The sequence below is a fragment of the Vicia villosa genome, linkage group LG5 (assembly GCF_029867415.1).
Source record: "Vicia villosa cultivar HV-30 ecotype Madison, WI linkage group LG5, Vvil1.0, whole genome shotgun sequence".
NCBI lineage: Eukaryota > Viridiplantae > Streptophyta > Magnoliopsida > Fabales > Fabaceae > Vicia > Vicia villosa.
In genome coordinates, this window is record NC_081184.1 from 145,899,961 (window position 1) to 145,926,376 (window position 26,416).

Below are 26,416 nucleotides of genomic sequence, written 5' to 3' on the forward strand. Positions count from 1 at the left end.
CATAATTGAAAATATAGGTATTTCGGAGATACATCTCCGAATACACCCAAATAACATACAGAGATGCATCTCTGAACCATATTTTTTTCTTCAAAATTAAGAGTGAATATAAAAAGACAAAATTTATGTGATTTTGGATACGTTCGAAGATGCGCCTCCAAACGCAAAAAAGACAATTTTAAATTTAAGGCGTGAAACGCACTCCATTGTAGAAAGAACAATTCTCTAAAAATAGAAAAAAATATTAAGTATTTAATAATCATTAAAATAGTTTTTTTTTTCATTCTAAAAAAAAAAGCACTATATTTTTGAATGATTTATGTAAAGTAATTATAAATATGACAACAAATTTTATAAAAAAAAAAACAACAAAACCTGCATGCAAATTATTATTATTATTTTTGACAAAAAATTTCATTTTTAAGGAGGATGATGAAAGAAATCTTAAAATTGGGTAGAAATGAAAATATTATTGATATTATTATTTTCTTTTCTTTACAAAATGTTATTATTTGTTATTAGAGAAAAAATAGGTTTTATAAAGAGGAACGTTCAAGTCTGCGAGAGAAGGAAAAAATGGTAGTACTGAGCGCGACGACGATCGGAGCCCTATTGGGTTTGGGTACTCAGATGTACTCCAACGCTCTCCGCAAACTTCCCTACATGCGCCGTAATTCATCATCTTCTCGAATTTATCGCTAATTTCGAATTCAATTTCTCTTTCTTTTGTTTGATTGTTGCGATTGTGTAGATCCGTGGGAGCACGTATTGGGAATGGGATTGGGCGTTGTGTTCGTGAACCAGCTTGTGAAATGGGAGGCTCAGGTTGAACAAGATCTTGATAAGATGCTTGAGAAAGCTAAGGCCGCTAATGAAAGACGTTACATTGGTTCGTTTTTTGTCTCTCATTTTTCATTCCTATGATTTTGTTTTATTCTGCTTTTAGATTCTCGATTTGTTTAATTATTGTGATCTTTTGTGGAGTATTGTTGCCTTAATGTTTTGATTAGTAATTTGGATGAGGGTTTGGGATGATTTGGAAACTTCATTTGGGGATTTGATTTAGGGAAACTGGATTTGGTTTTGGTTGATATGTTATTGCTTATTAGAATTAGACATTTACATAGCGATGAAAGAAGATGACAACAATGAATTAGATTTAGCTGACAATTCGGTAAGAAGAACTTGACCTTTACATTTACAATGTGTAAAGGTTGGCAATGTCACTTATGGAATGGTCAGAGGTACAAGCTCTGCAACTCCTTTCACTAAGTGGTACGGTATACATGGACGATTTTGGTTCTAATATACTAATTGGTTTTGCATACAGACCAACAATTTATATTTTTTCATTTAACTAAAAGTATATTATACATGTGGTAAAATATAAACTTTCATACCCAAGAACAGTTAAATGAGATTATATGGGTCGCTTCTAGCTTAACCCAGGTCTTGGTTTTGAACCCGAGTTTGGGCTTGCAGCAGCGCTAAAACTCTTAGGGATGGTTTGCCGCCCATTTAGGTCCCACAAGGCTCGAAGGATTAGTCTCTACCGCACGCAGAGGATACCCGATATGCAACAAGAGAAAATACTCATTATTGCATTTTCTTTGAAGTGTCTGATATTTTAAGTTAGTTGCTTGGATAATGCGGCTATAAAGGTTTTGGTTGTTTCTGATGGATTATTTATTAGAGCTTAGCACTATGGTGAAGCTGTTCCAATTTACACTTTTCAATTTGAGGTAGATACCGGGTAAAATTGTATTTTGGTCCTTTAGGTTTTTTGTTTGCAACAGATAGGTCCTTTTAGTCCCAATACCCACTGGTACCGTTTTTTTCTAATTTCCGTTACCCACAGAGAGGTACCATTTTTTATAATTTCCGTTACCCACATAAAGTTGCCATTTTTTAGAATTTCCGTTACAAAAATACATACGTGGCCGTTATGTATCTGATGTGGATCAAATGACGCTGACACGGCTTGTTAATATGCTTATGTGGCAAACTAGTAGACACTATTTTCTTTATTTATTTTAGTAAAAACAAAAAATAACCCAACAGTCATCTTTCTCTTGCTGTGAACCCTAATTTTTCCCCACAGCCATCAATGAAGCAAAGTTCTTTTCCCCAACCAAAGCAAGCTTGATTATAATAACTAATTTATTCCCGTTACTACTAAGATAAGAAAGTTAATCAGAAGTATTGGTTGAAAATGTAACATTGTACCCCCATTTTCAAATTTGGGACATCGTTGACACTATACCCCCGTTTCCCATTAGTTTATTTTATTTAGTTCTCGTCCCTTACCCAAAACCCAAATCTTGCATGTTTTAATTATTGTTTTAGTTCTGTTTTTTGTTGGGTAGTTTTGTTTATCTACATCATAATGGGGTCTGTGGTTGGAATATTTTGCTTTGTGTTGAATTTGTAGACAAGTTTCAGCTTTCATGGTTGATGTTTTTTTGGATTTGTTTGAATTATCACATCCTTGATGCAATTAGTCACATGTAAATATGACCTATGTAATTAGTTGCCAATGGTTTTGAAATCAGCAATTACATTAATTTGTACTTTGGTAGTCCGATTAGACACATGAATTGCATGGTTTATATAGTTTTTCTGTGCGGGTAATGTTAAATCATGTCTTGTGAGTGGAAATTGAAGAGAGGTGTTAAATGGAGAAGGATTGAAGGTTGTTTTTCTGACTTTTCTGGGTTGTTTATTGAAAAAATTTGTTATTAAGTTGAGGATCTTACATGTCAGCAGCCACATAGATTTTTTGTTTTGACGGACACTCAATAAAAGGTCAAAGGTGCAACTATTGTAAAACTTTAAGGACCTATGTGGGACAAAAAAAACTTATAGGACCTGTTTGGTACAAACAAACAACTTAAAGGACCACAAATGTAATTGTCTAGTTATTATGACTTTGGATTTGATGTAATTTACAGTGAAATTTAGGTAATTATTTCTACATATTAATGCGATTTATCTGAAGCTTCATAGGACTAACTACTCTGGCAAGAAACTCTATCTTCATTTGTTGATAATGTCTTATTTATTTAGTTATTTTGTAAGCTGCTATAATGTATTTGGCAGTCATACTGTCTTCTTATTTGTCAATAATTCTCTTTTAGCTATTCAAGTAGAGAATTTATTTCCTGTCATTTGAATCGTGTCATTTTAGTATTTTATGGTAATTTCTGAAGCATGTTCCCTGTCAGCAAGCTAAGTGTCTCTGCACGAAATGTTTAGACTTTCAGCTGCTCCTATAGCTGGATGCTTTGGATGTGGTATTTTTTGGATTTGTAATTTATTTTCATTATTGCGTTTTATTTATTTATAATGTTTTATGACAGATGGAGATGACGATTAGTGCATGTCTTCAAGGATTACATTACAGCAGTTGGTGAAAATAATAATTTAATGCGTTGTACGTGTTACCTTTTGTTTTATGGTTTCATGTTGTTATGTTTGTAAAGCTGTTGTGCTATTTCCTGCTTATCAGCTTATTTTGTCAACAAGCTTCAGCGGGAGTTAAACTGTTAGACGATGTTATGGGCTTGTAGCTTCATTAACATTATGAATCAGTTGGATAAATTCTTTGGTTTGCACAATACCTCTTATCTAATGTGTACGACGCAAGCCATGAGTTTGGTAATTTTAGAGAATTAAACAGACTAAAAATAGTTTCATTTGGATGCAATGTTTTATGACGGGGAATTTTGCTTGATACACCAATAATTTTAGTCATAATTGTTTCTTACTGTTGATTAGAGAAGTAAATCTTATCACCATGATTCATGTTAATTTCACTCAGAGTCTTGTTAAATTATGATCGAATTGATTGGAAAATTTCAAGCTCAATACGGTGTTTCCACTACGCCATAAAATGAATGGTTTTCCTTCCATGTAAAATGTGGTTTTTGTGCATTTTGAAATATAATTTTGAAATATAAGCATCGTTATCCTGGGAAACTGAGAAGGCTTTGGAAGTTGAGAAGTTTCATAGTAAAGACCCGGCAAGAAGTGTTACCCAGAGCTGGTTCAAGTATTTTAAAGTTGCCATAGTAAATGATAAGCTGGTTCAAGTATTGTAAAGTTGTCATAGTAAATGATAAGCAGATGAAAAATATCAATTTTTCTAAGAAAGATACAAATCTGAATATCACCATCTCTCTAAAACATTTCACACGGACTGTAGATATAGAAAGAACCACCTTTGAATAGTCTCATGTTTGAAAGACACGGAGCAAGTATATTATAGAATCCAAAATGAAATTTAATAAAAAGTACTGTCACATTTGGTTATTGGTTGTAACATGTATATCATAACAGCAACTATGCCAATGTTTCTTTACAATTTAAATATGAAAAAAGAAAAACAAATGAGCAAAAAAGTTCATAGACACGAGTTTGCTAATATTACGTTTCATTTCACTCCTGAAACAAGTTTACTTGTAACTAGCCAGATTATTCTTCCCAAAGTCCATCATTCTGTTATTGAATGCATGGATGAGAAGATCACATGCTTTCCTTGAAGATGGTCTCTCCTGTGGTGTAGCTTTTGTGCACTGCAAGGCTATCTCAAGCACTTGGAATGCAGCAAACTCTTCACTAGGTAAAAGAGGTTTCAGTTCAGGGTCTATCAGTTTCTCACATGTAGAGCCATGCATGTCAATATGCATCTCTACCCATCTCACCATGTCCATATCAGCTCCAAAAAAGTCACTTGTTGGCATTTTACCACTAACAAGTTCCATAAGAACTATTCCCATGCTGAAAACATCATTCTTTTCTGTTGAATGCAGGGAGAACGCATACTCTGCAAAAAAAAAAAAAACCAATGTCAAACAAATTTACTCCTTAGTCCAAGTTAAACTAAAAATAAATTCAAATCAAAGTCAATTAACCTGGAGCCATGTAGCCATAAGACCCAGCAAAACAAGAATTCAACTCAGTATTAGAGTCATCACTTTCAATGAGTGCTTTTGCCAGTCCAAAATCTCCCAAGTGTGCCTCCATTTTGGAATCTAGCAATATGTTACTCGATTTGATATCTCTGTGAATGATCTTTGGTGTACAATCGTGATGCAGGTACTCCACTCCTTGAGCTAATCCCACAGCAATTTTGAACCTTGTCTCCCAATCAAGGCTCTTCTTTACTTTGCTCGCATTGCCTGGTTTTCCATGAAGCCAATCCCATAAACTTCCATTCTCCATGTACTCATATATCAAAAGATTCCAACCTGCTCCTTTGTTTCTATTGCTACAGAACCCTATTAGCTTCACCAGATGTCTATGCTTTATTCTCCCCAGTGTATTAACTTCTCTTAAGAAGCTTTTGTTTAGCAGAAAACCATCTTTTGATGAAATCTTCTTGACAGCAACAGTCTCTCCGGTGGCCAATTCGGCTTTGTAGATTTTCCCTGAACCTCCTGAACCAATCATGAACTCATCATTTAGATTGTTCGTTGCATCCATGATATCTTCCCACCTGAAATCCATCTTTCCAGCAGCTCTTAGCTGGAAAAGCGGTCGTCTCTGTGCTTGCGACGACGAGGAAGAGTATACATAAGAAGTCACTTTGCTGTCTTCCCTAGAAAAATCTTGCTTGTTTTTGCAGAAGATTCTTACTGAAAGTATCAATAGTGCAATCGCAGCTAAAGTTGAAACAACAGATATCATCACTACCGATGACTCACTTAGACCCGACGGCTTACTGCCAGAAGTACCATCACCATCGCAGCGGACAAGAGGGCTTCCACAAAGATTTAAGTTTCCCTTAAATACCTCATTTGGCCACCGGGAGAATTTCTTGTCTAATTTCCCTTGAAGGTTGTTGTAAGAGAGATCAAGCTTTTCCAAGCTGCTCATTTCACCAACTTGTGGAGGGATTTCACCAGTAAGTTGATTGTGAGAAAGATCAAGTGTTTCTAATTTCGACATGGTCCCTAGAGAAGGTGGTATGCCACCCGAGAGATTATTGTAACCGAGGTCTAAAATGACTTGTAGATTTTGAAGCTTTCCAATCTCACTTGGCATCTCCCCGTTAAAGCTATTCCTAGAGAGTCGGAGCTCATAAAGCTTGCTCAACTTACCTATCTCGCGAGGGATTGGTCCCGAGAACTCATTACGGTCAAGTCTTAGGACATTAAGATATGTAAGACCGCCTATATCAGCTGGGAGGCTTCCATTGAGTGAGTTGTCATTGAGAGAGAGAACTAGTAATTTGGAACATTTGAATAGACCTAATGGAAGAGGTCCAGAAAAGTTATTGGAAGAGAGCTTAAGCTCTCCCAGCTGAGGCAATTTTCCAAACCATGATGGTATTTGTCCATTAAGAAGATTACTGTTCAAATCAATGTATGCCAGTTTATTACACAAAGAAAGTTCGGCGGGTATTGGTCCAGTGAGCGAATTTTCTGACAGATCTAACAGTGACAGGTCATGGATTTTTGTCAAGGTCTTTGGAATTTCACCAGAAAAATTGTTGTTACCTAAACTTAGCCTCTTCAGGAAAGGCGAGTTTCCCAATTGAGGGGGAATTTCACCGTCAAACTCATTGTCAGTAACATCAAAAGAAATAAACGATCGAGAGCTACACAATGCAGCTATACTACCATTCAATCTGTTCTTTGAAAGATTCACTCTAGTCAAGTTTGCTACATTTATCAATTGGTGAGGAAGGTTACCTTCTAGAGAATTGTTGTAGAGCATGAGCTGCTGCAATGACTTGAGGAATCCAAATGTTGCAGGAATTGCACCGGAGAGCCGATTGTCAGCCAAACTCATGATCTTCAGTTTATGACAGTTGCCTAAACTGGAAGGAATTTCACCCACAAGCTCATTCTGCCTGAGGTGAAGAAAATTCAACTCTTTCAGCCCTCCAATAGTGATGGGAATTTCCCCCGCAAACCTGTTGCCAAAGAAATCGATCATTTGCAAGCTTGAACAGTTGCCAATCTCCATAGGTATAGCCCCAGATAATTGATTATCATAAAGATATAAAATTTCCAACTTCCCAAGCATTCCAATCTCTCTGGGAAGATCACCCTTCAAATTGTTGTGATACAATGCAAGTGTCTGCAAGTTGCTGAAGTTCCCTATGAATGGAGAGATGGAACCAACCAAACTATTGTTGTTTAACAAAAGATCAGTTAACTCCACCAACCCATAAATCTCAAGAGGTATGGATCCGTTGAGCGAATTGTTCGACAAGTCAAGTTGTTTCAGTGACTGACACTGACTCAATTCAGCTGGAATTTCACCATAGAGTCCATTTTCTGATAGCATCAAATGCTCCAAGTTTGTTGCATTGGAACATAATGTTCTTGGTATGACACTATTAAGGTTGTTACCAGACAGAACCATGAAACTTAACTGACCCATGTTTCCAAACTCTTCTGGAATCCCTCCATTGAGCTTGTTCATAGACAAGTCAAGTTTTTGAAGGTTACCCAGTTGAGCTAGAGATGGTGGAATTGCACCTTCAAGCTGGTTCCCCATGAAATTGAGATAAACGAGTTCACTCATATTACCGAGTTGACTCGGAATCTCCCCTGTTAAACTATTGTTACCAAGGTTGAGGATTTGTAGATTCTTGAGTTGACCCAATTCACTCGGAATTGAGCCATTGAGTTTGTTGTTAGCAGCAGTGAATGTTACGAGGCTTGAGCAGTTTCCTAACTCGGACGGAATCGGACCCATCAACTCATTCTCCTGTAGGACTAAATTCTCCATGAGACTGAGTTGACCGAGTTCAGGTGGAATCGAACCGGTTAACTCACATGAAGCTAAACCAAGACTGACCAAGTTAACCAAGTTCCCAAGAGACGCTGGAATCATACCGGTTAACGCATTGTCACCGAGTCGCATAACTCGGAGACTCGTGAGCGAGCCAAACTCAGTGGGAACAGAACCATTGAGTTGGTTAGAAAACAGAAGCAGAGATTCTAATGAAGCAAGTTTAGAGAGATTCAATGGAATAGGACCCGTGAGACCATTAGAAGAAAGATCAAGATAAATCAAATTTCTCAAACGACCGAGTTCAGGTGAAACCGACCCGGTGAGTGACGAGTCAGAAAGATTGAGTCCCACCACATGCACCGAGTCATCAACCAACGAGTTCAACCTACATGAAACACCTCTCCAACTACAGTAATCTGTGTTTTCTTCTAACCAATCACCCAAAACATTTTCTGGGTCTTGTACAAAAGACTTTTTCACTTCCAAAAGCACTCTCAGAGTTGTTTCTTTATCTAACTTTTCTTGACCAAGTACTAGAATTGAAGACACAAGGAACAAAACTACTACGACAACAACAAGTGTTGAAATCCTCATTATATGTAACACTCACAATTCAAAAACATGACCAAATATAAGATTGTTTCGTTCTGTATCATAAGATATAGTGTGAGATTAGAAGAGGAATAGTTGTAGCTAATTTGCTTTGTTAAGTAAGTGTTGTAGCTGAACATGAATGAGAAAGTGAGCAGTTCAATAACCATTTCTAAACTAGTTAATTAGTCAATGTAGCATACGCAAGCAAGTTAATTTAAGTTCCAACTAATCCTGCTTATAAGAAGCTCTGTTTCTATGTGTTACTAGGACCCAAAAAAGTGAGTTATTTTTGGTTTGAGTTACCAAACCTCATGTCTTTTTGCACAGTTTAATATTTCTTAATGGGTGCAATGCAAGAAAAGAAACCCTTTTGCCTACTGCAAAAGCCTTGACTTTTTCTGGTTTGAGTATTTTTTATCACTCAATAATGGTACTTTTGTTTTAATTAATTACTTCCTCCGTCCCACAATGAGTGACCCAACACACCATTTCACACAGATTAAGAAAAGTGTAAAAAGGAAGAGAGATAATATTATTTTTACCATAGTACCCTTATCATGTATTGGGAATGGTGAACTTTTTAATAATTTGAGGGTAGAACTGTAAAAATATATTGGAAATTGAAATGTGTCATTCATTTTGGAACATCATTTTATTTCAAACGGGTAACTCATTATGGGACCGAGGAAGTAATGATTAAGGATGGCTAATTAATGTTATCTTATTGTTGGGGTTGTTTATGTCCAGGGTTCTAATCCAATCTAAAGTTAATCAGAAATTATTTGGATGGATAAGTCAATTATTTTTTAACATATATCTGTTTATTGAATTTCAAATTTTTTCTAAAACTTATCCTATAGTTCAAGGGTCTATAGCTAGTAGATTAAGTTATTTCAACGTAATTATAGACATTGATCTTTTCTTTTTAGGAGGTAAAATATAAGCCTTTGGTTCCTATTATCTTCTAAACTTAGGTATACTCCCTCCGTCCCAAATTATAAGAGAAAAAAACAAAATCACGTTTATTAAGAAAAATAAAAACACAATCATTTAATTTATGGTTTTCTTGAAATAAAGTGTTTTGAAAAATGTAAAAAAAATTCTAATTGGTTGTTGGTTATAGAAATGATGAGAGAGAATGTAAGTTAAATGCAATTTGCATTTAATTTTACCTTGAAAGAAATTAAAGATGATTTCTTCTCTTATATTTTGGGACAAGAAAAATGCATTTTTTTCTCTTACATTTTGGGACGGAGGGAGTATATTATAAAGCCTAGCTTCCTTGGATGAGTATATGTTAATTGTATATGCACGAGTTAGGAATGGCTTGGTTTCATTTAAGAAGCAAGTTGGAATATTTCGGTTGATCATAAGAGTGTATCACAATTCACACCCCAAAAATCTTCTATGTTGATTGTTATGAAGTATGCACTAAATAAGAGGAAATATATCTTTATTGATGGAACTAGCGGAATACCTGTGCTATCGCACGGGGCTGTTTGGGTTTAATATTACGTGGATAAGATATATCTTATGAAGTTATTCCGTATATATTTAAACAATACACATATTAATTGGATGAATATCTATAATAAATTTAAACATGGTGTATGTTAAATAAAATACAGCAATAAAATATATATACAAATATATTGTATAAAATTATAAGTTTAACGTGTATGAATTTGGTCATTAAAAACAATGCATATAAGAATAATAATAATTGTTAAATAAATAAAAAAGACCTTTTAATTATTAAAAAAAATAATTAAAAAATGTAATATTTTTCATAATAAAGAAATTATTATTTTATAACAAATTATACATTGTGGGATATAAGCAATAGATTACAAAGTTATTTTATAACACCTATGTATTTTCTATAGATTACAAAGTTATCATATATGGATTTGGTAATTCAAAATAATGCATATAACAATAATATATACATATATATATATATATATATATATATATATATATATATATATATATATATATATATATATATATATATATGGCTTTGTTATGATAAATTATTAACAAATATAATATATTTTAAATCATACGATGTCGCATGGGTCTGGTCGGGATTTCACATTACATGTATCTAGTTTTGACTTGTAAAGTTCCTTTATATATATCAAAAATTTATGCAATAGCTGATATTTCATTGATACGTTCACTTCTACCCGTTAATTCAGATGACTTAATTCTAAAAATTTATTAAACCTATTTTAGATATTATTCCATTTTCTCAAGTTCTTTTATATATATCAAACATTTATTCAATAACTGATATCTCATATATATACATTCACATCTACCCGTTAATTCAGATAAGTTAAAAACTCAATTGAATCCGAATGAGTTAACTCTAAAAATTTATTAAATATATTTTAAATATTATTCCATATTTCCAAACATAAAATATATTACAGCTCTCGTCAAACTTATGAATTTTACAACTCTAAAATGTAATCATTGTAGTTATCATTTAATTGCCTTTAAGATCTATGATAATAAAAAATTGAATGGAAAGCTCGAAAAATTGGATTCTCTGTATTTGCATTAAAAGACTTTTCATCTCCACGTGTGACCTTTCAAATTAATTGCATTGAGCAGGAAAAAACTGAATTTGCATTGAAAAGTTAAAAAGACGATTTTTAATGTTTCAAAAATGCTATATTATTCATATAGGACAAAAAATAAAAACGTCACCCGTATTTTTTATGTTAGATAAAAGCAAAAGTCATTTAAAAAAAAACTCTTTTTGACTTTTAAAATTATGAAATTAAGAAATAAATAATAATTATGAGGAATTTAGTTTTCAATTCAATAATAGTTATTTCATTCAATAATAAAATTTCGTAAATCTATATTAAATGATAATTTGACAATTATTCTTGTAATTATCATTTAATTGCCTTTAAGATATATGTGAATAAAAAATTTGAATTGAAAGCTCAAAAAATTGGGTTCCCCGTATATGTATGTATTAGAAGACTTTTCATCTCCACGTGTGACCTTTCAGATTAGTTGCATTCAACAAAAAAGAATTGAATTTGCATTTAAAAGTTAAAAAATATGAGTTTTAATAGATATGGTCATTTGCATTTTTATTGTTTCAAAAATGCTATATTATTAATATAGGACAACTAAAAGTTAGGAAAAACAAATAAAAAGAGTCATCCGTATTTTTTATATTAGATGAAAGCAAAAGTATGTAATTTATAAGTACTTTAGTTTTTATATAATATAAATTAAGATAAATTCTTAGAAGAAATAAATTTTCTCCCATTAAAAATATTCCTTTTATTCTTTAATACTTAAAAAATCATTTTCACATATTTTCTAACAAATATATTATATTTAATAGGATTAAAATAATAATAAATAATATAATTAATATATTATATATTATTTTAATAATTAAAATAGTTATAAAAGCAGTGTTTATTCCGATTATGTAAAAATTAGCACACAAATGATTAAGGAAATAATATATTTTTAAATAATTAAGGCATATTTATCCGATTATGTACATTCTCCAATTTTTAATAGAATCTCATATTTTTATTTACACTTCCAATATTTCTATATGATTTATCTTTCCACAACAATTATAATAAACTTTCTAGTCTATTTTTTATAAATTAATTGTATCAACAATATACTTTTTCTCGTTTATAATTTATTGATAACTTTTTAAAAACAAATGATGAATAAAAAGTGGCAAATATCCTCAATAAATGAATAAAATATTTATTGTAGTAATAAGGGATATGTACAAATATCATAAAGTGATTGATTTATGCATAGAAAAAGTATAACATGAGAATTTTGGATCCTCTGTCTTAGTTTTAAGTCTTTCCGTCTTCCCATATGATCTTTTAAATTAAATTGCTTTAAACAACGAAAAATTAATTTTAAATTGAAAAGTGAGAAAGATAGCTAGCTATAGGAATTTCTATTTTTTATGGTTTCAAATCATAACGATTTATTTAGGAAAAAAGATATTTTAAATGGAACTTCAAAAACGTGATTTTTTAAATAATGATTTTCTTTTATTAATTAGTAATTAGGAGTTAAAAAAGAATAATTCAAAAGAAGAGAATAATTCAAAAGATGTGTGATGTTTAGAGAACCACATAATCGCATAAAATGATTCAGTTTTTTGAAAAAGTAAAATTAAAAGACATAAAGTGATTTAATTACGTGTTTATTAAAAGCAGATTGAAAAATTATAAAATGTTTTAATTTCCATTTAGTAATAATAAATTTAATTCAATAAAAAAATTAATAAAAAAATTAATAAAGTGATGAAATGTTTTTGTTCAGAGATTTGTTCCTTCAATAGAGATGAAAAGCCATCAATAAGGTTTATAGTATGTTTTTTTATTAAGTGGATCAGAAAAACAATTTTACTTTAAGGGGATGATTGACACCAGACTATACGAATCAAACTCTTGCTTGCAGCATTCAATACAATATTAGATATGTATATACACACAGTGAAAACAGTTATATTGCATTATCAACCTCTATTAAACCCTTTTTCATTTCGTGAATATCTAACAAACACAAAATCAGCTGGTTTATTTGATTTTTCAATGAAGATATGCTATAAACTCCTCCCATAATCTCTTGAAATCCAATTCCAGCTTTCCAAGAGTAAAGTCACCTGCAGTGCAGGATCTTCAAAAGCTATGTTCATCTTAATCTTTATTTCTACCAATCAAACTACAAAACCGAAAATGAATAACTGAGATTTTTCATGTTACAATAGAGATAAGATATAAGCATAAAAAGTAGAAAATAATCCAATACAATAGACCTTGTTGAGAATAATAGCATTATAACCTATATCTGTGTACTTTAGATAACACAAAACTGCACATACAAATTATAAAATAAGAAAATTCTACTAAACTTTGAAACTTATATATAAAATTAATAAACAGAGGCATACTGAGAGAGACAAACCAATATTTGGAATAGCCTCTGCAACAACAAACATGAGAATTAGTTAAGAGTCAATAAATCGATTTAATTCAATTAGATAGAACATAAAACCCGAGAAAAAATATAAAGCCCGAGAAACATCATATTACATTACACTGCATATATTTCTGTCAACATCAATACACTCTAACTAAAATAAAAATTAGTTTACACAACATAGGGACCTAACAAAAGTTGGTCCCATTTCAGATCTATTGTAACCTTGCGTTTGCAGGAACAATGAAGAAGTATCTCAATTCTATACACGCTTCAATTCCTCTTCTTTGATTCCTATCAAACAAAAAATCCAATTAGATTATAACCTAACCATAAAAACCAAAATTGAATCCAAAAAAGTAGATGAAAAGAGAGGAAGAGAGGAAGAGTAGAAGATCAAAGTTTTGCGTGCGTCTCTCATGGGAGGGGTGAGGCCATGTCTACACTCAATTACATCTGGAGCAGCGTCACCGGATTCACTCACCATAACCATCTGTTAGTTGCATCCATCAAAACAAATAGTTATTTAACTATCCAAATTATGAATTATGAGTAAATGAGTAATGTGAATAACCATGGATATCTGACCTGACTAATATCGGCGGTCTTAACCAAAGAGTTATCGTCGTAAGTCTTGTATGATTCAACAACAGAAGGAAGGTCAAGTAGATAAGCTGGGAAGTGGTCATCCCCAATAACAAACTCGCCGCTTCTTCCATCCTCGGTAAATTGCAAATCTAGCGACTTGTCCTCGGACGACGAAGAAGGATTGCTTTCGTTAAGAAGACGCTCTATCTGCTCCGCAACGTTAGGCGGAACTCTAAGTATGAATTGTTCCTCCATGACTACATCCAATAAGTTGTGTTATGAATAATAGAACAAATTGAATTGATTTGAATTAAGGTAAAAAAAATCAACAATCGCAAACCGAATAACTGAAGGAAATACGGTGTTAACAACGTAACTTACCAGAATCAAAAATTGATCGAGGGGTTTTAAAGTAGAGATGATGAGAGACACTTTGATCGGTTTAATTTTGGAAGATGATGCCTGTTGCAGCGGGAATCGGAGCATGAAGGTGGCGCTAGGGTTCTCCGGTAGAGAGGATCTGAGAGGTTTGAGGGGGAAGAGAGAGAATAAGAAGAATAGTTTAGGGTTTGAAACTCTCCTAAAACGTGATTTTTTAAATAATGATGCATTCTTTTCATTTTCCCAAATAAAAAGTTGGAATCCAATATTATGTCTTTCCAGCTTCTTGTGTATTAAAATAAATAAAAAATTAGTAAGAAAATAATGAGGGATTGCCATGTCAGCAAAATTAAGATTACAATCAACCATATTGCAGTATTTAACAAATAGACTAACTTGCCCTTAATAATTAGATTAGTTTAAGTTAAAGTCAATTAGGGTAGACGTGGAATTTCCAGGTACTTTAACTTTTATATATTGTTAATAGATAAAGCAATTACAGTGATAACACAGTGATAACAAAGGAAGGTAAATGCAACCACTGAAAATTTGTTAAAGGAAGAATAAAATTCTAGCAGATCCAAGAGAGAGAAGCTTCACACATTCTACACTTGGCTCCTAGTGAACTGCTGCTATATATTGTATTTTTTATTTGGTTTTTTCTATCTACTGCTCCTTCTCAATCCCATGTTTTGTGGATCCTCAGCCACGTGTTTTCCATTCGGTTTACATGGTCCATTATTCCTACTCACCATTACCTCATCATTGGTGTGTTGTTCCCCTCATTCCTTACACGATTTTCCTCAATGACATCAACCTTGTCCTCAAGGTTGAAATTAAAAAACGTATCAAGCATGTCATTGTGATCTTCCCACGTTGCCAAGGATGCATCCAACTGATCCAAGTTTTACCATTTAACTAGTACTTAAGGCACAGTGATAGCACCCTTCAATATGGTGCGCTTCTTCAAAATCTGTCCTAGCACCATTATGGGACCCTATTCTGAAGACGTACTTGGTAATGGAGAATAAGAGACAATGTCAGCAACCAAAATTTTTTTGAGTTGGGAAATGTAAAAAACTGGATGGATGCGCGCATTGGGGGGTAAGGCTAGCTAGTAAGCCGCATAACCAATCTTGGCAATTACCTTGAAGGGACCAAAATACTTAAGGCTCAATTATTTATTTTGTCTAAAGCTAACATTAACTTGTTGATAGGGTTGCAGCTTAACAAAGGCGAGATCTCTAATCTCCAATGTGACATGTTTTCTCTTCTTATCATCCCGATTCTTCATTAACAGTAAGTCTTATGCAAATTTTGTTGTAACTGAATCAAAATATTTTCTCTTGTTATAAGCTGAGCATTGACCGCATCATCAACACCTTCAATACTGGCAGTGGATCTACTAAGGGCTGAAGGATATGCCATATAAAGCCTTAAAAGGTGGCATGGCAGTATGGACGAACCCACTTGTGTTGGTGTGTGGCCGGTGCCCCCATTAAAATTTCAATAAAGTTAATATATAATATATTAATTGTGTTTCCGTCTTACTAGCTTTTATAGTTTCAAACTCACAAACAATTAATAACAAATGCACATACAAATATATAGAGGCTACTATTAGTTTGATAACATTTATTCAAATAAATTATAGATGGTTGTATATCTATTTTTGAGTTATAGATTTTTTTTTATTAAAATAAATAAAAATATTTACTATAGATTATATGTTGCCCCCACTTGTTCAAATGGTTGGGTCCGTCCCTGGAAACACTAGTTTGGAAAACAGTGTTGTACCAATACTCAGCTAAGTGTAAGACCTTCGGCCAAATTTTGGGATTGGAGAATATCATACATCTAAGGTACATCTCAATGAATTTTTTCAAAGCTTTGGTTTGGCCATGACTCTGAGGGTGATAAGTTGAACTCATGGCCAATGTGGTCCCTTGAAACTTAAATAAGCATTGCCAAAATTTGCTTGTAAAAACCTTATTCATGTATGAGACTATGGACTTTAGCATGTCGTGTAGTTTTACGATATTCTTGATAAAAATGTCATCCACTACCTTACTATCATAGTCAGTCTTTAAGGGAAATAAATGGCCAAATTTGATCAGTTTGTCTACAACCACAAAAATGACAGTAAAACCACCAAAGTTTGGCAATCCTGTTATAAAATCCATGAGAATATCCTCCCAATCCCGAGTTGGAATATGTAATAGGATTAGTAACTCGACTGGCAAGGAAGTAGAGTGTTTGGCCAACTGACATATGGTACATAGCTTCACATATTTAGTGATGTCCTGTTTCATTTCTGGCCAATAAAACTGACTGCAAATGCGATCTATAGTTCTCATAATTCCCTCGTGGCCACCCACAAAGGAATTATGGTATTTCTGCAAAACATGTGGAATTAAAGAACTCTTAAGTCGTAATAGCAAGCCTATCATTCTAATACAACAAACTATCCTTCACAACATAACTCGTGTGAGGCGCTTGATTAGTAAAAAATGCTTGAAAAATCAGGCCAAAGTAAGGACAATTCTGTATGGCGGTTCTCAGCTCTTGTAAGAATAGTTGTTGTGGTTCAAACCAGGCCAGTACAAACATACGAGAAAGTGAGTCAGCAGCAATATTCTCTTTGCTTGACTTATATTCGATAGTGAAGTCAAACCCCAAGAACTTGTGCAACCAAGCTTGTTGCTCTGGTGTTTGTAAGGGCTAGTCCAACAGGGCCTTTAAATTCTTCTGATCGGTGCAGATGATGGATTTTTGTGTTATTGTTTTCTCTTTTGAATGATTTTTTTCTATTGCTTCCATCAATTTATTTTAATTACTCTGAACCTTGAAATTATTTTCGTATTTTTATACTTACGTAAATTACAATCACTATATTTTTTGTGTTTTCATATTTTTTTTATTTTTGTTTTTTAATTATATTATATTTTCTCTTATATAAAATTTTAAACCATTCATTTTATTTTATTTTTGTATAAATTATTTTACGTATTTGTTTTGTTAGATGGTTCATCATGATTTAAAAGTTGTTATTAACACATAGTTTAGTTTGTCTTAGAGACTTTCGATCTGAATCAAATATATTCAATTTTTTAACCTTACGTGGTAAGTTATAACTTTTTTAACCAATCAACACTTAAAATTTTATGTTTAATTATTCATGCATATTTAATTATAAAAAAGTATTTGTGGATTTTTATACTTTGAATATCATATAACTTATATAAGATCATAAAGATATCATAAAGAAAAAGATATAAATGTAAATCTAATATACATCTATAAAAATTAAAGTACCTGAAAAAATCAGGTTTAACCCCACTAAATCAAAATCAATTTTAATTAATTTCAAGGGCACTTTAGTCTTTTTTCTATACTGCTCTCACCACATTTTTTGATATTAAATGCTGATGATTTGTCATCACTACAAATTTTTTCATATTTTTTATTTATTTGTTTTATTCTTTAATGCTCCACTACTCCAAAACTCTCTCACTACTTGATACTTTAATTGTTCAACCATATATCCTCTTATTTACTGCAGGTTCATGAATAGTTTTCAATTTACACGGTATAATACTCAACACAACTTTCCAGGATTGATTCTCATTAAGTACATCGTTTAGGATTCACTTTTGTTTCCTCTATAAAATCCTCAAGGATGCAAAACCCTAACAGAGCTTCTCATCTTCATCGTTCACATATAGGGGTGGAAATAGGCTAGGCTATGCTAGACTTTATAAGGCATGAATCTGGCCTATGATAAACTTGAAAGGCCTGAGCCTAGCCTGTGGCCTATGATAAACTTGAAAGGCCTGAGCCTAGCCTGTGGCCTATAGTAGACTCTCTTTTTTGGCCTGACCTGGCCTTTTTAAAAGTATGGTTTGACCTGAAAGCCTATTTTTCATTATGATTTTCAATTAATCCATATATTTAATAAGCCTTATAAGTCGTCATATATATGCATATATAGGCAGACATATTTAACCTTTGTTCTAATATATATGCATATATATACTTGCCAATTAAGCATTTTTTCTAATATACATGCAAATATAGGCCAATCTATTTAGCCTATTTTTAATATACATGAAAATATATGCCGGCCTATACGGCTTCATAGACTTTTTTAATAGCCTAAGCCTGACCTATTTTATTAAATAGGCTTTTAAAAAAGCCTAAGCCTGACCTTTTGGTTAAATAAGTCTGGCCTAACCTGGCCTTATATAGGCTAGGCCATAGGCACCTGTAGGCCGGCCTGGCCTATTCCCACCCCTATTCACATTTGTAAAATCCATTGTTATTCCATTCTTCAAATTTCAAAAGCGCATGGTTTCAATTGGTTGAAATCATTCAAGATTCCTGTCTTCTTTAATCACAGGTTAATCATCTCTGTTTTTTTCTTTTTTTCAGGTAAACAATCAATTCACGATTTAATCATCTATGTTACTTTCTCAAATCCACACACTGAACATGGTCTCAAATCCCTCAACGATTTCCTCTCTGGAAAAACCTATATCTCTGGGTAAACTCAAACCCTTTCAAATTCAATCCCAATTTATTTATTGTTTCAAATTTTTCTAAGAGTTTGATCATTGAAATTTTGTTTTCTTGTTTGTTTTTCGATGATTCAGGGATCAATTGACAAATGATGATATTAAAGTTTATGGAGTTGTTACTAAGAAGCAAAGTGAGTATTTTCCCAATGTCTTTAATTGGTAATGATGTTGTTCCTTCAAGCCTTGCTGCCAGGTATGTTTTGTTTTGTTGATTAATTATTGGTTTTGGTTTTTGTGATTGAAATTTGAGTTTGATTTTGATTTGTTTGGTGCTTGGGTTTACTTTTTAAATTTTGATTTTGTGTGGATAGTTTTTCTGGAAAAGCCCAATGTGTGAAGTTTACAGAAAGTGGTGCTGCTCTAGCCGTAGAAACACTTGCCAAAAGTAGAAAAAACACATTTTTAATTAAAATCTCTTCCTTTCTCCTCCCTCACAACTTTTGAACCAAACATATACATAATTTACAAAAATCCCTTCCCCCTTCCCTCTATTAAAATATCTCCCCCATCTCATTTGAACAAAACAGACCCTAAAACGTACCGCGAGGACAACCCCATGTCCATTTTTATATGTATGAGTCATACTCCACAATCTTTGATTTGGCATGGTTTATTTTAGGTGCCTTTGTTTAGGTCGAGGAGATTACCCACCCACTGCACACAATAATGAATGAAAGGAGCCACAACATCTACAAGGATTCACTATAGTCATCTATGTATGAACCATTAAGTTTGCTATTGAATACATCATGGTCCTTAAATTATTTTGTTTAAAAAATAAATAAAAATTGCAAGATGGAGAGAGATACAGAAAACTGAATGCAATTAAAACATTTTGAACCCCCGCCTCCCTTTTTCTCTACATATTAATCTCAGTTTCAATCTCCAAGGATTAGGATTGTATTTTGACTGTCATGGAATTATAGCTCATGCTTTGCTAACAAACTCCACATCAAATATGAGTACAGAATCAGGAGGAATGACACATGAACCTGCATCAAAACCATGTGCAAATTAAATTAGGATCACAACCATCTCTATAGAGTTTTGTACATTGAAAATCAAGCAAATCATAGACCAAGATACCAACCAGTACTTCATCCTAGAGCAACACTATTAGCACCAATCAAAATTTGATCTTTATAATGATGAATGGCAAAGTAAAAAGTATTGTTTAGAAGAAAAAGAGAGTACTTGCCTCCTTTACAACCAGCCCCTCTTGAACCATATCCAAGTTGTGGAGGAAGCTTCAATGTACGTTTACCTCCTAATGTAAGAAAAGAACAAACAATTTCACCTCAACATGTCATAATTCATAAAACAAAATAACTGAAAAAAACAAGTACCTGCAAACATTGGAGGAATTCCATCATCTCCTAAAATGCCTACATCCCATCCTTTGATAACCTATTTATCATAAAAAAATGTATTATAATTTTAATAAAGATTATACATAAATAGAAGACAAACGGACAACAAACTACGATGATACCTCTCCAACCCCGACGCGAAATGTAAGTGGCTTGCCGCGATTGTAACTGCTGTCGAAAACTTTTCCATTCTCCAATCTCCCTACATAATGTGCCTAACAATAACATAACATATCTGTTAAACATAGGGCAAATGGAACAATAGTGACAACAAATGACCAAAAGAATTGTTACTTACCTTAATAAGCTGTCCCTTAACGGCCTGAGTACCAGTGCCAACAACTTTATCACAAAAGGAAAGGCCTGAAGGAGCTACTGTTAATTCACATGGAGCTACTTCAGAAGCTGCTGTTGCAATTGGTATTATGGGTTGTAATAAAGAATGAAGAAGGCCAAAACTCAAGGAGAGGCCTATTGCATCTCTTCTCTTCAATTGATTCTCCTTTTGTACGAGGACTGGTGGTGGTTGAGGGACTTGGATAGAACATGTTGTTGTTAGTGAGTTGGAATAATGGTTGCGTTTTTGGGGCTGCAACGAGGTGAGGCAGGTCCCAACTGAATATGGTGCCAGTGAGTTCATCTCTGATGAGTTCAGGATATGGCCATGGGTCTGTCCGTTTGGGTAAGTTAGTAGTAGTGTGGATATTGTGGCTCAAATTGTTCCATGTGGTTGACATGTGGGGCCAAAACAAGTGATTATCTAAACAATATTTTCATTTTCTTTTTATCTCTTGTTATTTTTATAAATATCTATTTTAATATATAAAAATGAATTACCACCAATTTTCCTTAATTACCCTAATGACAAACAATTAAACATGGTTTTGCATACCCCTGAGCGTAATTTTACATTTAATCATGATTACATTCCAACAGTTTATTTAATGCAAAAGTTCAGTATTGGAATATGTAAAAACCTGCACAACTAATAATCATTACATTCCAACAACTAATTTAATGCAAATCTTTTTTATTGGAATATGGAAAATATGCACTACGTTCTATGCCACCCATCTAATTAATTTAATTTTTTTATTCGAATATTGCAGCAGCCAAATTAATTATTTCATTGGAATATCAAATAAACTAAATTTTTGGGTATCATTATTCTCCCTCTATATATTCCAAACAATATCAAATAAGCTATTGAGATTCACACGACAATAACAATATTTTCCTTCTCTCTTCCATTTTATCTCCATCCTCTCTCCTTGGCCGTCAAACCCTAAAATAAACGGCTTCCACCTTTAGATTCGCTTCACTCCCTCTTGGAAACCCATTTTTTCCCATCAACTTTTTAAACGTAGAAAAATTGAAACCCTTGCACTTCTTTCGTCCTCCTTGCTTTTTCCTTCATCATTGAAAGACAAATCTTTCATCTTCACTTCATCTTCCACTCTTCTTTTTTTTTTTTTTTTGAAAAAATTATCTCAATACGGTATGCTTCTTCCTTCATCTTACACTTTTTTGTTTTTCATCAATCATGGTATTTGATATCCTTTTCCAAAACTCACCAACCACATAAAAATCCTCAATAAGCAACAACACAACATAACTATAAGAAGAGTTTTCCAGCAGTAGAAGAGAGAATCAATGAACAAAAGTAAATAAGGAATCAAAATATAGTATCCGTCAAGCTTCGATTTTGTTACCAGAGAAATTATCATCTTCGTAGGTAACCTTTTTTTGCTCCATTTTCAATGATGTTGATGTTGTAAAACGTTTTTTCCTTTTAATTGTTGTTTCTTGATGTTTATTCCGAGCGATTTTAGGATCTTAGGGTTTGTTTTCTTGAATCGATTTGTGCGTATGGTTTGTTGTCCATAAATTCTGGGATGAGATTCAGATTGGGGTTTGAGTTTGAGGGAATTTGTTTTTGGTATGTTTCAATTGTGTTTGGATGGAAACTGATAGTTTGTTTTCATGGAGTTTGGTCATAAAAAGGGCATGAGTTTTTCTTTTCCATGGTTAAACAATTTGAGAGGTGATTGAAATGATGGAAAAAAATTCACGTGTTGGTTTAGTTTCTTTCATTTATTTTTTTTAATTTTAATTAATGGTAATACCAAATGTTCATATGCTATTGGTTGGTCAAAAAATCTTCATAAATTGTGAACTGAGTTTGGATCCAGTAATATATAATTTTGAATAATACAGTCACACTAATATGCTCATAAATGGCAAAAAAAAATAAAATGACACAACTGTTAGTTTTATGTTACAGATGTTTTATGTCGTTTCTGATAAAAGTATTGAATCATTGTGATTGCTACAGTGCATGCCAATCTGCTTTGCAAGGAAAGCGTGATCGTGATCGTGAATGTTCTTATTACAAGTTATCCATCATTATTCCAGCCTATAGGAATTAATACAGATATATGATTCTATGCCTAGCCAACACAGATTCGCCGATTTTCAATGGTCTGTTAATAGTGGTGGAGCCTATACGAATTAATGCAGATGACTTTTTAAATCTTTTGCAAGTTGAAGGCAATTTTTGATTTCTATGATGTGATTATGAATATGATTATTAATATTTCATTACTACAAGTTAAACACCAACATCTTTTAATAAAAAATCCAATTACTCTAATAAAATAATTATTAAATCAATTAAATGATATTTAATATTTTAACTAACCTGATATAAATGAGATGGAATATATAATTGAAAATAAATAATGAGGTTTAAATATGTTTAATTGTATTGCAATATGTTGTTTATATATAGATTATGAGACTTATAAATAAGTAAATAATTGATACTATACCCTACCATTTTGATGTTTTTTTTATTACATAATTTTGTATAATTATTCTATTGTTTTAAGGAATTTTTTCATTACCCTTAATCGTAATTACAATTTCTAAACGTAGATTTTATGAAAGGATTGTAGTAATATTTTTCTAACCTTAATATTAAAGACTCATTAACGTAGATTTTATGAAAGGATTGTAGTAATATTTTTCTAACCTTAATATTAAAGACTCATTATTATAATAAAAATATATAATGGGTGGATATGAGATAATGGGAAATTATAATAAAAATATATAATGGGTGGATATGGAATAATGGGAAATGAGTCCCTGTAAAATAATTATTCTTTTAATTGGATGTAGTAATATTTTTTTAACCATCTATCAATTTGATTTATTTGTGATATTCTTTTAAAAAAATAATATATTAACTTCCATTACAAACACTATTAAAATATAATTAATATTATTAAAATTGTATTTTACCAAAATATTTTAATATTATATTTTGCGGTTTATATTATACACGTATGATTTTAATAAAGTGAGATAAGAGTCAAAATACATTGAATTTTAAATTTATCCTAATATATTAGTTAAGCTGAATCCGTTAGATAAGTTAACATATATAGATTGTTGTATAAATATTCATGGTGAAAAACTAAAGGACCCAATAGAGGTAGGTTTTAGTTGTAGGTAGTAATAATTAAACATCATTTTTATTTAGAGAGTTTAAAGAAAATGTCATTGAGAATATGTAGTTTTAGGTGAGTAATAATTAGTTGTCTTTTTTAACATTACAAAAAAGATTTTGTATAGAATTAAAAATTAAAAATTAAATGCATGTAAAATCTTTCAATACGCATTATTGTATCTTCCACCTTGAAAATAGTTGAGATTAATTCTAATTTATATTCATTCCTTTAATATCCATAAAAAATTGATTAAATTAATTCTAATTTATATTCATTCCATTAAATATATCAAATACAAAAAAAGAGTTGGTATTGACCATTTTTCTATAAAACACAAAATTGTTATTCTTTGTATATTTTATAGTAGATTTATTAACTATTTTTAATTGTATGTTCATGTATGAGAATGTGAATATCGTCTGTCCATCATTCAATTAATATTATTATTATTATTATTATTATTAATGAAATATATTTTAAAAAAATCAAAATCAAAGGGAAGAATTCAATTAATATTATTATTATTATTATTAATGAAATATATTTTCAAAAATTCAAAATCAAAGGGAACAAATTTAAAATGGAGATTCTATAGTGAGTGGATCATCTAAAATTTAAATTTAAATTTAATATATAATAATAATTCCTAATTAATAGGTTCCAAAATACAATCATTACCAATACAATAAATATTCGCCTATTTAGTATCTATTTTATTGTAAATTAGTCTCAATATATATTTCAACCTTTAAAAATGGAAAGTGTTGGTCTAAAAATAATAATTTATGTTCTAATAATACAAGATTATGAAGAAAATTATAACTTATTTTTTATTTGATAAATATTCTATTTTTGCTATTGGATTTGCAATTTGAATTAAATATTTTTGTTGTTTTTATTCCATTACATTATAATTTTATAGGCAACAATAATTTTCTTCTATAAAAAATTGTTTCAATCAATTAAGTATGATTTCTTTTATAAATTTTTTAAATAAAAATATCATATACCTGATAAAAAATGATATATATTATTATTACATGATACAAATAAAAATAAAATTGACATGATAAAATGTTAGCATTTATTTATGATAAGATGTTAATATTTATTCTAAAAGTTGACACATATATTTGTTTTTATTAAAAAACATGAGAAAATTATGATTGATGAATAAACAATTTTTTTTATGAAAGACACAAATTTATAAGTAGTGTACATCCTCATATTTAATTCTTTAAAAAAACTTTTAATATATTTAATTGGAAAAAAATTGGTACATGAATTTCACGGGAGAGTTTAAAATTGGGATTGCAATTTTTTCACGTAAAATTTCAAAAGGAATGATAAGATTTCACGGGAGAGTTTCACTATGATTCTCTCCTATAAAAATTAAATATATGATTCACTGAAGTTCAATGGAGAGTTAAAAAAGGATTAGGATTTGATTTAATTCATAAATTAAATATGATTTTTCAATTTATTTATTTCAATCTAAATAAAAAATTAACTACACACAAATAATTATAAAATGCATTAAATATATTTTCTTTGTTTTTCATGAAAAACACAATTTTAGTGCTAATAAGAATTCATCTTTAATTTTTCTTAACCATCATTAATTACAGTTCCAAATGATAACGAATAAAATATGTAGTATAAATTAGACAAGCATACTGTATATATAAATTTCCAATTAAATTATTACCATTTTTATTATGTATGTTTCAAATAATTCAAGCATGCTTCATTTCTTTTTCCAATTTAATTATTTTGATTCTCAATGTTAATTGTAGCTAACAAGTCTTAAATGCATTATTTTTTAACAGAAAGGTCGCACGTGAAAAAAAGAGAGTCACAAACACCGCTTTTGAACCACAGTCATTTCTAATTTCTTCCGCACAATGTTATTTATTACTTTAAATATTAATCCTATTTAATTATATTTGACCTAAAGTCTTTTCCCAAACCCTATTATACTTCCAACAATTTTTCTCGGTTAAAGAAATTAACATATTGGAAACAGAAAATTAACCTTTTGAATTTCCACTCTATTCATTCATCAAATTTTTGTTTCGATTTATAGTAGATTTATGATTCACACCAACCCCTACGTTTGGCTAAAAAAAATCACACGATTAACTTTTTTTTGTTTTCCAATCCTAATTTATTTAATAAAATATTAAATAGTTTTATTTTATTTTATCGCAATCCTTTGTCATTGATTAAACTGAACCTGTTAGACAAAAAAAAAGATTGATCTGATATACCAATAGATGTAGATTTTAGTTGTAGTAGGTTTTAGTTGTAGGTGGTAATAATTAATAGTGTTTTTTAATTAGAAGTTTGAAGAAAATGTCATTGGGAATATGTAGTTTTAGGTGATAATAATTAGTCTTCTTTTTTAACATTTGCAATTATTAATATTTTTTAAGAAATAATTGATCTACTATTATAATAACTACTATCATAATAAGAAAATCGATGTCTACCAAAATTAATTTCATGTCCAAGTTTAAACAAATATTTTAATCCGATTTGCATGCCTTCAATTGTCGTTTTTCATCATCAACTCATATTAGCATCATCAACTCATATTAGCATGCCTTATGTCTTTATTATTTGACAATATCTAAAAACA

The 26,416-nt window shown here is 31.3% G+C and overlaps 4 protein-coding genes across 5 annotated transcripts; 1 reads left to right on the forward strand and 3 right to left on the reverse strand.

The window, feature by feature from the left end:
* Positions 1-519: 519 nt before the first annotated feature.
* On the forward strand, positions 520-3,602 carry LOC131603012 (uncharacterized). Its single transcript, XM_058875247.1, has 3 exons — positions 520-670; positions 752-889; positions 3,360-3,602. Exons 1-3 carry the CDS (start codon positions 577-579, stop codon positions 3,374-3,376), a joined length of 249 nt encoding a protein of 82 aa, XP_058731230.1. The 5' UTR covers positions 520-576; the 3' UTR covers positions 3,377-3,602.
* A 339-nt stretch (positions 3,603-3,941) lies between these two features.
* On the reverse strand, positions 3,942-8,575 carry LOC131603011 (LRR receptor-like serine/threonine-protein kinase GSO1). Its single transcript, XM_058875246.1, has 2 exons — positions 4,914-8,575; positions 3,942-4,825 (listed from the first exon to the last, which is right to left on the reverse strand). Exons 1-2 carry the CDS (start codon positions 8,341-8,343, stop codon positions 4,455-4,457), a joined length of 3,801 nt encoding a protein of 1,266 aa, XP_058731229.1. The 5' UTR covers positions 8,344-8,575; the 3' UTR covers positions 3,942-4,454.
* A 4,178-nt stretch (positions 8,576-12,753) lies between these two features.
* Positions 12,754-14,509, reverse strand: LOC131607679 (transcription initiation factor TFIID subunit 7-like). Of its 2 annotated transcripts, XM_058879656.1 has the most exons (5): positions 14,314-14,509; positions 13,933-14,189; positions 13,570-13,837; positions 13,316-13,347; positions 12,754-13,086 (listed from the first exon to the last, which is right to left on the reverse strand). In XM_058879656.1, exons 2-3 carry the CDS (start codon positions 14,185-14,187, stop codon positions 13,664-13,666), a joined length of 429 nt encoding a protein of 142 aa, XP_058735639.1. In that variant the 5' UTR covers positions 14,188-14,189; positions 14,314-14,509; the 3' UTR covers positions 12,754-13,086; positions 13,316-13,347; positions 13,570-13,663. The 2 variants fall into 2 exon arrangements, with proteins under 2 accessions (XP_058735639.1, XP_058735640.1); XM_058879657.1 differs by lacking the exon at positions 13,316-13,347.
* A 5,071-nt stretch (positions 14,510-19,580) lies between these two features.
* On the reverse strand, positions 19,581-20,947 carry LOC131607681 (peptidyl-prolyl cis-trans isomerase FKBP13, chloroplastic). The gene is made up of 5 exons (XM_058879658.1): positions 20,559-20,947; positions 20,383-20,475; positions 20,237-20,297; positions 20,089-20,157; positions 19,581-19,882 (listed from the first exon to the last, which is right to left on the reverse strand). Exons 1-5 carry the CDS (start codon positions 20,898-20,900, stop codon positions 19,818-19,820), a joined length of 630 nt encoding a protein of 209 aa, XP_058735641.1. The 5' UTR covers positions 20,901-20,947; the 3' UTR covers positions 19,581-19,817.
* Between the last annotated feature and the right edge of the window lie 5,469 nt (positions 20,948-26,416).